This window comes from Podarcis tiliguerta (assembly GCF_965153285.1).
Source record: "Podarcis tiliguerta genome assembly, chromosome: 8".
Classification (NCBI taxonomy): Eukaryota; Metazoa; Chordata; class Lepidosauria; order Squamata; family Lacertidae; genus Podarcis; species Podarcis tiliguerta.
The window spans coordinates 59,481,498-59,495,533 of NC_139541.1; the positions used below are offsets into that span (position 1 = coordinate 59,481,498).

The 14,036-nt window shown below is 43.3% G+C and overlaps 1 protein-coding gene across 4 annotated transcripts in view; it reads right to left on the minus strand.

Moving 5' to 3' along the window:
- TFAP2E (transcription factor AP-2 epsilon) overlaps window positions 1–14,036 on the minus strand; it is a 72,117-nt gene that overhangs the window by 9,012 nt on the left and 49,069 nt on the right. For all 4 annotated transcript variants that reach the window (XM_083453305.1, XM_083453307.1, XM_083453308.1 and 1 more), the window contains 2 exons: window positions 2,005–2,233; window positions 698–816 (listed from right to left, as the gene is read on the minus strand). In XM_083453305.1, the coding sequence (XP_083309431.1) occupies window positions 698–816; window positions 2,005–2,233 (348 nt within the window). The remainder of the gene's footprint in view (window positions 1–697; window positions 817–2,004; window positions 2,234–14,036) is intronic.

Consider the following 14,036-nt stretch of genomic DNA (forward strand, 5'->3'; position numbering starts at 1 on the left):
ACACTTCAGGTTACGGACTCCACTAACCCAGAAATAGTACCTCGGGTTAAGAACTTTGCTTCAGGATGAGAACAAAAATTGTGTGTTAAATTTTTATTTTGCCAGGTCTTTGACCTTAACTGAGTTTCTCTCCTGCTGTTTGAAGCTTTATCCTCTGTATTTGTTACTTTTGTGCTTTCATTTTTAGAGTTGTCTCCAATGCTGTTCTTACTCAGGACAGACCCATTGACCAGCTTAGGTCCATTCATTTCAATTATTCCACTCTGAGTAGAACTTAGGGAAGCTTTTAATGTTTAAAAGACTATTGTATTTTAATATTCTGTTGGAAGCTGTCCAGAGTGGCTGGGGAAACCCAGCCAGATTGGGGGGGGGGTGTATAAATAATAAATTATTATTATTATTATTATTATTATTATTATTATTATTATGTAGCTACAGCCAATAATATTTACTGCTGGTTTTATATTAGATTTTAAATCTTGTTATAAGCCACCTTGGGGGAGTTTTAATGGCTAAGGCACAACATGTGTTTTAAAGAAGCATATAAATGCAGCACTCCGCAAATCCCACAGACAGGGTATCGAAGACAAATAATATGAAGCCCTCTCATGTCTAACAGGAGAGGATATTTTGAGCACTAAACACCCCGTGCATCCTCCAAGAAATCCACTGAGCTCCCGAACTGAAGGAGCCTTACCTTCCACCAGTGACGTTAGCAAGGTGACATTAGCTGCTTTACGCCTCCCAGCAGGTAGATTTAATCCTATCTTCTCCAACCTTTCCCTTAAACACCTTCCACCATTTTTAGATTTTGCCCTAGAAGAGGAAAGCAGAGAGATAAGACAACTTGAGCGGATGGGAAAGAAAAATAGCGGTGTGGGCATATGGGGAGAAACCATACATTATTATTATTCATTGTTCTTCTACAACCACAGGGTAATTCAGAAGTCTATTTCGAGATGCAAAGACACTAAAAGGCTACACCATACATTTAAAGCATACGGCCTCTCCCAAATAATTCTGGGAACTGGTGCTGGGAACGGTAGCTCTGTGAGAAATAAATGACATCTCCCATGATTCTTTCGGGGAAGTCATGGCTTTAAACATGCCTTAAATGTTCAGCGTGGATGTAAGCTCTGCAGCTGTTCTCACATGCCAAAACCACCACTCACCCTATCCCTACCTTCCCTGGCTTGGTGCCCTCCAGATGTTTTGGGTTGCAACTCTTGCTTTGAGAGGGAAGGGGAGAATAAACAATTCCTTGAATTGCCACCATCCCACAGTGGTCCTTCCCTCCTCCAACTGCCACCACAGGGGAGCCTGAAGACCCTCTTGCCCTGAGGGGAGTGAGAAGAAGCAAGCCGTAATAGCTTTTTAAAGCCAACATTTCCATTGTAACTTTAAAAAAGAAATAAAATTGATGCTGATCCTTGTAATAATATTATGTAAACCCCTGTTATAATCCTTGTGGAAATGCTGTGGAGGGGATGTTCAGATCCTGAGGACTGGGAAGAGATCAGGCCGTTGGAGCTTAGATGACTCCTAGCAGTAGTGGAGCCCCAATAAATGTCAGAGCCAGAGGAGGGGGCCATGATCAAGGGAGTCAGGAGCTGGGTCCTGTGGAGAGTCCAAGCCCCACTTGGGACTGACAAGTCATATGGGTTGTTTTGCTTCTTATTTTGTTAAAATATTTCTCCCCAGGCTTTCCTCACATAGTTCAAGGGGCAGAGACTTATGAGAAGTATTCAAATGCCACCAGAGAGCTGGTTTTCCCACTAAAGGCATTGGGAAGCTTATGGGATATAAGATCTTTCTTAAACTGCCCATAAAAAGGTGATCTGAAAAAATCCATGCCAGTAGGTCGGGAAACATTGATGTTACAGGCAGGAAGATATGGGTGGGGTCTGCTATGGGAATCAACAATAAACAAAAATGAATGGAGTTACAGAAATGAGTGAACTCATTCCAGATCCGTAATGAACTGAATCAGTCTTGGTTTCTCACCTCCGGAGGACTCCGCCAAGAAGAGAAGCGTTCAGACATTCAGGGGGCGAGAGCCGCCTCTGGACCTCACCAACGGTCACTTTGTACTTTGAGGTGGAGCTGAGGAGAGACAGGCGGCCAGGCACAGAGCAGAAGACTTCATTGGGGTTTGTCACCCCTCCAATCAGGGTGTCTTTGTTCATAGAAAGGGCGGAGATGGTGGTGCCGTTGGCTTTTGACGGGATGGGCACTAGAAGGAAGGAAGAAAAGCACACACATGAGAGAGTGAAGAGGCGTGGAGCCACAAAACAAGAATTGTATCTCAAGTATACGTGAATTTCTGTTTTCTCCAGTTTCCCATTTTCCCAATCTTCAAATTGTTCCTCCAAATTTATGAAGCATTTTTATAAAAAAGAAAAGAAAAATCCTTTTTGATTAATGTACACATTTTTGAAAACAGCTTCCCCAAATAATGTATTCTATATGCTATTTTCACTAATAATAATAATAATAATAATAATAATAATAATACCCCGCCCACTCTGGGTGGCTTCCAACAAAATATTAAAAATACAATAAAACATCAGCCATCAAAAACTTCCCTAAACAGGGCTGCCTTCAGATGTCTTCTAAAAGTCAGATCATTGTTTATTTCCTTGACATCTGATGGGAGGGTGTTCCACAGGGAGGGCGCCACTACTGAGAAGGCCCTCCCTCTGCCTGGTATTCATTTTATGCATTTTATTCACTTTCTGCCACACACACACACACACACACACACACACACACACACTCTATAATGTTTGGTTCGAGAAATGCATCACAAAATTTAGATAAGTGCAAACTTCAAAGAACAGCTGTCTTTTGGATCTCATATTGTTTTGGAAAGTATGACTGATAGATTCACCTTTCAATGCTGACTGAGTCAAATTTCTTCTGCATCCTTACTCAAGAATGTCTATTATAAGCTGTGACCAGCTCCAGAGGAGCAGCCATTGGGACCAGTATTAACACCCAGCATCAAGCCTTCCATTTTAATTACCCACAATGCACTGGAGCTACCCTAAGCTGAGGACATTGTGGGAAGGGAAAATGGTGGGCAACTCACAGCTGCTCACCACATATCACAATGCTGTTGTTTGCTGCTGCTAGCAGCAGTTAAGCCCACCCGGGGAATTGTGGGAAGGACATTTTGCCAGGGTGGGAGGGATGCTAAAACCCAGAGTCAACCCTGGTAGCTAAATGAGTGTGCTGCAGCAAAAACAAGAAGTCTCAAAGACTAACAAATTTATTGTGAAGGAAACTTTTGTGGGCTAGAGTCTACTTGGTCAGATGCATCATGAAGCCTTGTTTTTGGTTAGCAGATGGGCATAAAGAATTCTAAACCATGGGACCAAAACACCATGAAATGCAAAGGTTTATCTGCCAACAGAGAATGAGACTTCATGCATCTGACACAGTGGGCTCTAGTCCAAAGAAAAGGTTCTGCCAGAAAAATGGTTAGTCTTTAAGATGCCACAAGAAATCTGGTTCTTACACATGTGGTGACGCTGAAAAATAATCAAGGAGTGTTGGGGAAAGGTGTTTACGATTATCAAAACAAGACATAACATTGACTGAACTTCTAATTAAGCCCACTGAAAGAGAGATGATGGTGGGGGAAGGGGGACTCGAGAGGTTTTATAGAGAAAAGTGAGGAGAAACTGTGGGTGGATAAATAGCCTCTAGCATAGCGTCATTTCTAATAGCCAACTCAGGTGGTACATTCCAGCCAATGGGACTGGAGACAACACTTGGCTAGTCACAAACGTGAGGGAGGTGTATCAGCATGCTTGAGGGAAACTCCAGAAGTTTACTGAAGCACTCGTTTATTAATTTTAAAAACAACAACAACCCAAACACAGGCACACAAACAGCCTGATGATGACCAAGCATGATCAGTAACCACATAATGCTGCATATCCATTAGAAATGGAAAATGGGTAAAATGACGTGCTTGTACTGAATCGCTGAACACAGTAGAGGTTGATCCATTAGGATAAATGGGGCACTGCCCCACCAACCTCAGTCTGTCCTTAGCCAACCCCATATGCCTGTCTTCTTTCTTGTGACCCCTTAGCAGGTGGACCTGCCTGTCTTTGGCTTCGCCTCCTCTCCTGTTGTCTTCTTCCCTCCCAGTTCCACTGGGCACCAGTCACCACTGTCTGGATGTGACAAGGGACTGCAACATTTTATTGTGGCATGGCACACTAATACAGTGCTACCTCAGGTTACAGACGCTTCTGGTTACAGACTCTGCTAACCCAGAAACAGTACCTCGGGTTAAGAACTTTGCTTCAGGATGAGAACAGAAATTGTGCGGCGGCAGCAGCACGGCGGCAGCGGGAGGCCCCATTAGTTAAAGTGGTACCTCAGGTTAAGAACAGTTTCAGGTTAAGAACAGACCACCAGAACAAATTAAGTTCTTAACACAAGGTACCACTGTATGCAAAATCACAATGCCTAAACAATTGCAGACGGGCAGAATCAGAATTGCTACTATACAATTCAAAACACAGCAACCATGTCCGTATCACAATCAAACAGGCACTGACAATCATGACTTTTCGTCATGATTTTTCTGCAGGCTTTCCTGGAGAGAGAAGTCTATTCACTAACAGTATTTGTTGATACTGTTTTATGAGAACCGTATTTTACGCATTTTGTTGTATTTTTTTAAAATTTTGTACCTGGCTATGGCATTGTTAAATGCTCAGCAGTCAATAAACGTAAATTAATACTAGAATAGAACCAAGTTGAATTAAATGATACAAACAAAAGTACTCTCAAGTATTCTAACAACAGGAGGAGCAGGTGGGTTTCATCGCTTTCCTATGCAGTCAAAGAACAGGTGAAGGGGGTTAGCATGAGGCTTTGTGCAGCAACCATTTGGTCATTATGTGGAGGGGTTCAACATGCTTATATCAGTACTCTTCTTTTTATCTTATTATTTCACTTACATCCCCGATTCCCTCCAAGACACTTGATTTTTAGCACTAACAACAATTACACAGCTCTTTTCATTTTAGCTTTATCATCTTATCTCACATTCATCCTAACAAGAACCTTATAAGGTAGGTTGGTTTAATTCCCAATTTACAAATGGGGAATGGGAGAATGAAATGAAAATCCAGCCCCTCCCAGGTTGGCTAAACAGGGTCATGCTGGATCGCTTTTATTCAACCGCCGTTTTAATTTTCTCACACTTCTGTCTTTGACCCTTGTGGTTTTCGCTTTTGAGAAACTCCTAAAATCACAAGACTTGCAATTAAATCGAAAGATTTGGCAGCTGAATGTTGCATGTGCGATGACACCAGCTCATTTCTTTCTCCCCTTTTGTGTTTTGTTTTTTTTTTAAGCCTTTTCAGGCACTACCAAGAAATGTTAAAAGCCAGAATGGAAGATTGATGCCAAGATCTGTTTGGAAATCAGGCCTAATTTCAGTGCAGGTTTTCAAAAGCATCCTTGCTGGCTGCAAACATAGATGCCAGCGGCACACCAACCGGGTCAGGCCTGACCTGGCAGCAGAGCTGCTCAATGAAGGAGCCTGCTGTGGGGGTGCCTGTTTGCACCCCCTCTGAAAGTTGCACCCACGGCCACGGCCCTCACGGCACCCCAAACGCTATGCCTCGGATAGCTGCTCCTGGTTATCGAAGCCTTGGCATTCATTCCAGTTTGCTACGTAGCAACTGCTCCAGAACATTGCCAGGGTTAATGGGCAGATCAACCACAACCACCACATTTAATAAGGGAAATGCAAATGCTCAAATTGGAAAGAGTAGCCTCAAAATTCAACTGGAAAAGGCAAAGCAGCGGGAACCCATTAAGGGGGCCATGACAATCGGTACATTGTGAACCAGCAGCTCCCCAACTTGTTAGCAGAACTATAAAAAGCCAGCACATGTTACATAAAAACGGGCAAATGCTTTCAGGGCTAAGAGATGAATGCAAGTCAGCTGAGGGGCAGGGAGCAGTGATGTAACTGGTGATGTCGTCCCACTTGGTTCATTTTTTGTGCATTGTTGAGCCCACCCCATTTTGCAGCTTGTTCTCTCTTGGCATTTTGAGGCTGTTTCTTAAGATTTCGTGATCTTTTTCAAAAAATTTGCTATGTGTTTGTAGCATGGATTCCAGCCACATAACCAAGAACAGGTTTTGGTTCATGTAATTTTTCCACAGACCTGCGATAGATGTGTACGTGGAAAGGAGATGACTTGTGTAAAGTGAAGCTAATGTTAGCAGGATTTGTTATTATGAAAAAAGTTTATCATTATTATTATTATTATTTTAATGCAGTCCAGGGCATTGTAATCCCACAAACTGTCACAGAATTGTGCTCAACGTCCACACACTTCGATGAGGGCACAACATGGCCAATTATGTGTCATTTCGTACTTAATTTTTAAAAATGCTAACTTTGTTCAGATCCCTAAGTATGGAGTTCTTACTCAGCTTGAGATCTCACCAAAGAGTAGAGCTGGCAGAGTTGTTCAAAAGCAGCTGGTGACCACAAGCCTCGCTTCTAGATTCAAGGACTATGAGGCGTACTTTTCTACTGCATCTGGCAGTGGGTGCAGAAGAGGGGGAGGGGCCCTTAGCGCTGCCCAAAGAATTGGTGCAGTGTAGTGGGCATTAAACTTGGAAAATGCAATATGCCCAAGGGTTATGAACATCTAGAAGCCCATGGGGAAATTACATCTCCCAGGTCTACTTTCTAAAGGGGAGAACAAATGAAGTCCCCTTCCTTCTTTCCTCTCTCACACTTACTTTCTAAGGAGCAGCAGAAGGTAACTGGGTGGGAAGGGGGGGAGGTTTTGGGGGCTGGATGCTTGTCGGCTGGAAAGGCTGCATGAATCACACCAGATTGCATGGATCAGAGGAGCAATGGGGTTTGAACTGATTCAGATCAGCTCTGGTTAAGCACCCAAACTGTTTTCTGATGCTAATGATAACTTGAATTAATTCAAGATAATCTGATTTGAGCCACCAAATTGTTATAACAGGTATGTGAGCCAATCCAGAAATCACATCCACAGATAGTTGACCCGGAAAGGTCAGGCATCGCTATAAAGAAGAGTCCAGGGTTGCTGTTATGACTCATTCGCTACTACTAATGTAATCAATCTTAATAGAAAAGAAATGGAAAATGGCATTGTGCAGGCAGGGTCCTCCCTGAATTCTTAATTCATAAATCACTATTCATTAGGTGCTCATGAATTCACAATTGACTACTTTGGTAGCTGCAAATGGGCAATTCCGGTTAGTCACAAACTCATCAGTTGCTAGTTGCTGTCTATGCACTCCTGAGTTATGTAAGTTGTTTTTGTAATGGGTGATTGGATGCCTGCACATCACGTGTTGCCAGAGAGCATTGGGAACTACTTTTGTTTCTGCCTTAAGTTGTGTAAGCAAATTAAACAAAGTCCAGGGTCAGGAATCACCCTCCTTTTCTATATCAAATGAAAGAAGATTCTAAGTTGGATAGGCCCTCTTTCATAATGGCATAGAAGTGAGATGCAAAAAAAGGAATGGGCATATGGGGTCTCAAACCACTGAAATGGAAAATATTCTTAATGCAAAGAAGTTAGCTGGTGCAAAAGATTGGGTGAATGATTCCTGCATTGCAGAAGGCTGGACTTGGTGAGCTTTGTGGGTGCCTTCCAAATCTATGCTGGGGACTGAACCTGAGACCATCTGCATGGAAATCAGTGGTACACTACCACCGAGCTGTCATCCTTCCCTGTACTTTTTACTGGGAAAGGGAAGAGACTAAAATCTTACTAATGTTCAGTAGATGAGGGTTGCCATTCTAAGGTTGGACTGAACTGAAACAGCTTTTTAAATGGTTGCATATGCCTCTGGGACAGCAACTCTTAGCAATGCATAAACTTGAAGGTTCGCAATTAATTAATATCCCACCCTTCGTTAAAAATCACAGAACACAAAACATACAACAACATTGACAACATGCAATATACTGAAATGCATTTAAAACATAAAACAAAAGAGACCATAATAGCAAAACCATTGTGAGATAACTTCTTTATATGGAACTATTAAAACTACAAGGGAAACATGGCTGTCTCTTTCATTAAGTAACATTAGAAGTAAGTTTTAGACTCCGCTTAGTCAGAGAGCATTGGGGAACAATAGCTGATAATCATTCATCCCTGTGTCCTGTTTGGCTCTGCAGTGCTGTTTATTCCTGTACAGTGACGATTTTGTCTTGTCATGATTTTAATTATATCATTTTGTGCTACTGTTAAGCCACTTTGTAGATGGTGACAAATGGAATGGAAGCGTATGTATGTATGTATGTATGTATGTATAAGTATTTATTATAATATACTATTATTATCATATAAATAGGTAATGGAGGGGCTGCTGAATAGAGGAGTAACTTGCCTAAGGCCACCTAGTAAACTCATGACAGACATAAGATTTCCCTATTTGTAACTCATTCTCTTAGCCCTTAGGTAAGCCCAAAGATGGCTGTTACCAAAGGTACATGTGATGGCCACCTTCTTCTGCTTGCAGAGTCCCCCCCAAAAGGCACAGCACGTTAAGATGTCCAGTCACTTCCTGGAAGCAGTTTTGAAAGGGTAGCATTTGGGGAAGCATCACAGAACAACTAATAAAGCCGAATGATGCATGGATGGTCCACTTTAAATCCACCACAAATGGCACTTGTATCACATCAATGACATGTTGCAGAACACACCCACAAAGAAACACCAGTTTGGAGGACCCCAAGGTCCCAGGCAGATGGAGTGGGAGTCAAAAGGAGTTGCTGTTTTTTACTGACTATTTTAGATGCAGGAAAGAGAGGCTTGAGAAAGGCAGTCTAGAGTGTTCTGAGGTTGTGGGACTTCAGAATCTGCACCGATTCAGTCCTGACACTAGGAAGCACTGCCTGCATTGGCTTGCATTTTCCTATACTTATTGTTATTAAAAATGAACTTTACTAATCTAATCAGCATGTGTGAACACGTTTCATCCCCTTACTCAGCTTACTTAACATGCATATGATACAGGTCATGCCTGTGTCTTAGCCATTTCCTGCATGATCTAAAGCAGTCCAGAGCATCAAACACATTTCACTCAGTGGATTTCTGAAGCTGTTTATTCCTGAGTCAGACCACTGGTCCATCTAGCAAGGTATAGTCCAAGGTCTGAAGGAGGGGTCTTTTGCAGTACAGCTGGCTGCAAAGGTGGGGAATTAACATGGAGCCTCTGACATGCAAAGCTATGCTTACTTCTCTATCATTGGGGCGCCAGGCTGCAATGGTCATAGTGGTGGCTTCATTTGAAGGATGCAGCAGGGGGCTCACCTGCCTCTCTGGTTTTACCATTGTCAGCATTGTCTACCACATTGGTTCTTTGTATAACAATGATAGGGAAACTTTGGCTTTCTAGATCCTTGACCCTAACCATTGGTGATGCTGCCTAAACTTGATGGGAGTCTGAAAACATCTGGAGCGGCACAGTCTTCCCACCACTGTTATTTATTTTATTTATTGCCAGCAGCCTCATGCTTGGCATTGCTTGAGAAGTACAAGGAACCCTCAAATCGCTGCAGTTTCAAAACTGGTGGTTTCAAAAGGTTCAGTCCACCAGCTTGATTCAAAATGGCATCCAGTTGTATACAGACAGAGACAAAAAAAACCCTGCTCCTTGGTGTCACGAACCAACATGCTGTAGTTGCTTATGCTATCTTAAGAGGTGAACAGACAGCTTTCTGAAACATAGAGTAGATTTAACTTGATCCAATTGTACCCTAATCCTATATTTTATGGAATGGGCTTCTACGTCACGCGAAAGCTCAAATACAATGCAGAAATTAACAGTTAGGCAAATGTCACGGGAACAGAACAAACTGCTGTGTGAATGCAGTCTTGGTCTGTCTTCCTCTTTCCCAGTCTTTCTCCAACTTAATTTTTAAGACCAATGGAAAATAATGATTAAATAATGGCGGCGAGTGGGATTGGTGCAATTCTTCTGATGTCAGGACCTACCCTATTTGTGGGCCTTGACTCTCCAATGGAAGACCAACAGGGCTGTTCCATCCAGCCATAGGAGAGTGAATAAGAGGGGACTGCAGGGTCTTTCCATCAGCTCTGCTAAAAGACCAGCAATTTTTGGGCTCCATCTCTCCTTGAAATATTTCCATTCCTGCTGATCACGACAAGAAAATGCATAACTAAGAAATAGTGTCTGGGGTTTTCTTTTTTCCTTCTCCCTCCCAGTTACTTTTCCTTTTGTATTGTGACTTTTAGATTGTAAGCCTGAGGACAGGGACTGCCTTCCCATTGCCATTTGCAAGCTGCTCTGGGGGATACAAATTTGTTTATTTATTTAGCAAATTTTTAAGCTACTTGATTGTAAAAACAAAACAACAACCTCTAAGCAGATTACAAGAAATACTAACATTAACAATAAACAACAACAACAGTTTAGCTCAACAGTTTTCTGTATTGAAAATCCCATCAGTTAACCCCAATTCTTTGCAAAATTACTGGTTTTGGATTGAATTTTCTTTCAAAAAACAAACAAACATCTAACCAACCAAACAAACTAACAAGCAAGCAAACAAACATACAAGAGCCTTACACTCTTCGTTTTCAGTCATAGAAAACTTCCGTTTCTTGGAATGTCGGTGCAATCCCCAGAAACTCCTTTTTAAAAGTAAATATATATTGTTTCTTTTCTGTTTGCCTTCCTTAAGGTAAAGGTAAAGGGACCCCTGACCATTAGGTCCAGTTGTGGACGACTCTGGGGTTGCGGCGCTCACCTCGCTTTATTGGCCGAGGAAGCCGGCGTACAGCTTCCAGGTCATGTGGCCAGCATGACTAAGCCGCTTCTGGCGAACTAGAGCAGCACACGGAAACGCCGTTTACCTTCCCGCCAGAGCGGTACCTATTTATCTACTTGCACTTTGACGTGCTTTCAAACTGCTAGGTTGGCAGGAGCAGGGACCGAGCAACGGGAACTCACCCCGTCGCGGGGATTGGAACCGCTGACCTTCTGATCAGCAAGTCCTAGGCTCTGTGGTTTAGACCACAGCACCACCCATGTCCCGTGTCTGCCTTCCTTACCAGTACATAACTGAGAGAATTTTGCCACTATGACATCAATCCTTCACTTGCACAACTGTTCTTGGTGCTAGACATCTTTGTTCACATCCTATTTGCAAATAAGCCCTTGTTTCTTTTAACAAAGACATCCTAAGGGGACTAGTGACATGTCACATGCCAAAACGTCAGAGAGCCTCAGTGCCATTTTACAAAATGAGAAAGTGCTTTGGGAGAGGAGAATCTGGAACACAGAGATTCTGCATGGATGGCAGTAAGTCACCTTTCTCACACCACTTCTCCACTCCAAATCTCCCTCTGGAGCGGCTGTGGCTGTAGCTCAGTGGGAGAGCATCTGCCTTGCTACCCAGAAGGTCCCAGGTTCAATCCCTGACATCTCCTGGAGGGACCCCTGCCTGAAACCCAGAGAGCCACAGCCAGTAATTGTAGACAATACTGAACTAGGTGAACCAATAGCCTGTCTCAATCTAAGGCACATTCCTATGTTCTTGTATAATAATGGTGGGCAACGTGGGGTAGGCCAGTGGGTGAGTGTCTCTTTCACTAAGTCGGGGTGGCTGGAGCTTGGAACTGGGATAAGAACTGCTAGCTCAGCTGGTCAGACTGGGTACTAACATAGGCTCTGGAGGGTCTAACCCTGCCTGGCTGTCTCCCCCCCTTCCCATCTAGCATCATGTGTCACCAGCCAGATACTTTTACCAGCTATGGCTGGTATGCCGATTACATTCTTGGACAGCGACAGTCTGGCCGCAATGATTCATGCATCAGTAACCTCAAGGCTCCATAGTTGCAATGTTCTCTCTGTGGGGCTAGCTCTGGACCTGGTCCGAAGGCTCAAGCTGGACCCGCTCCTCTGAGGGAGAGCTCAGTTTTAAGGTCCAGGCAGGGCCAGCACCAGCATACAGTGGTGGTTCCAAGTTTGAGGTGGTCCTTGGCAAAAAGGGAGGCCCCCTCCTCCCTTGGGTGAGTCCTGCTGTGTTTATCTGATGGTAGCAAAGAACCACAATGCTCCAGGCAATGTCAGGCAGCTGGGCCTAACTGTGGTTTTTAATTTCCCACAATGCTTCAGGTGGGCATTGTGTAGGGGCCTTGTGGGAAATAAAAAATGCTGTTAGATTCAGCTGCTTGGCGTCACTCAGAGCTCTACGTTGGAACAAAATATGTAAAAAGTGGCCCTGTCAGGAAGTTGGTACTCTGGCAGCTGCCGCAAGCTGCCAGGTGCCGATTCGGGCCATGAGTGACAGGAAAGTTTTAAGTATTACCTCTCTCACACACACAGCCTGGTGCTGCTTCTCAGCTCAAAATTTCCTTCTCCCAAAAGAGTTTCTCATTTAAAACCAAAATCCACAGAGTGACTTTCTTTTATGCCATATGTATGTACAGTGGTACCTCAGGTTACATACGATTCAGGTTACATACGCTTCAGGTTACAGACTCCGCTAACCCAGAAATAGTGCTTCAGGTTAAGAGCTTTGCTTCAGGATGAGAACAGAAATCGTGCTCCAGCGGCACGGAGGCAGCAGGAGGCCCCATTAGCTAAAGTGGTGCTTCAGGTTAAGAACAGTTTCAGGTTAAGAACGGACCTCCGGAACGAATTAAGTACTTAACCTGAGATACCACTGTATAGTCAGCCTCTCAGTCACTAATATTCTGTTCCTGAAAGAAAACGGGCGGGTTGGGAGATTAGCCAGGACCATTACAGAAGTGTTGTAGGAAGGTGCCACGGGTTCCCCACAGGGCATATACTCCTCTCAATAACTCCAGTAGCTTCTTTTTTCAATCCAAAGGTGCTTCAGAGTTCAAATTGTGATCCATGATAGAAGGTATTTATGGCAGCACCCGCAGAGGAGGTCAGAGCCCTCAGCTATATTTCAAAGGTGTCCTCTGTCATTAGCTTTGTTCCCCGAGGGGATTTCTCAGGTATTCTGTCTTATCTTGAATGCGCAACCTGAGCAAGGCCTTTGTGTCAAAGAGATCTCTCAGGTACCACAAGCCTTTGAAATGGAAGGGGCTGCTTAGATTCTTCCAGAATCTTTAAAATCACCCCACATTCTGCTCTGTCATTCAGGTGTACGGAGGAGGGAAAACAAAATATAAATGTCACCAGGTGAAGGAGGAAGTGTGTGACGCAGCTTGCTTCATGACACGTTACAAAATTCCTCCATAACAATTGCTCCTGAGTAACGAATTAAGGTGTAGCACGCATGCAGGTAATGAAAAGCGGTGACTCCACAGGTGTGCAAATTGTGAGTGTACAAAATGCAGAGAAACTGCAGTTGGTACCCCCTGGACTGTTTTCAAAATTCTGTTCCTAAATATCGTGGCTGGCTCAAGGCATTTTGCTGCCTGAGAAGGGCAAGATGAGACACCCCCATCCCCTGCCTTCAGATTCCACTTATAGAGACTGACTGGACCAGCCGTTGAATCTTATTTCAATACAGGTGACTAGAGATTTGCAAATCTGTCATTCTGGGTTCCTCTCAGCTTCTCATTTTCCCATCTTAAGTACAGTCCTCCATATTAACTTTCAGATTTATTCATTTTACTTCATGAAAATTCATCAACATTTTAGTGGGATTTTTGCCTAGTATGTTATTTTCACTAATACATGCATATGCACCATACCCTAGTACAGTATGTCCATTTTTGTATGCCTTGCCTGGCTGTACTGCAAAATTTGAATGTGAATTTCAAAGGATGGCTGCATTTCACTTCACATAATATTTCGGAAAGTGAAAATTACAGAGGCTCCATCCATGTTGGTGAAAACCACCACACTTGGTATTGTTTTGTGTAAAACCACTTTGTTGATTAAGTGGTATATAAATATTGACAAATAAAAATAAAATAAATTAAAAAATCCTGCTAGCTTGGGCAGTTCAGGACAGGCCATGTGACGGACACAAAGCTCCGTCCGACATT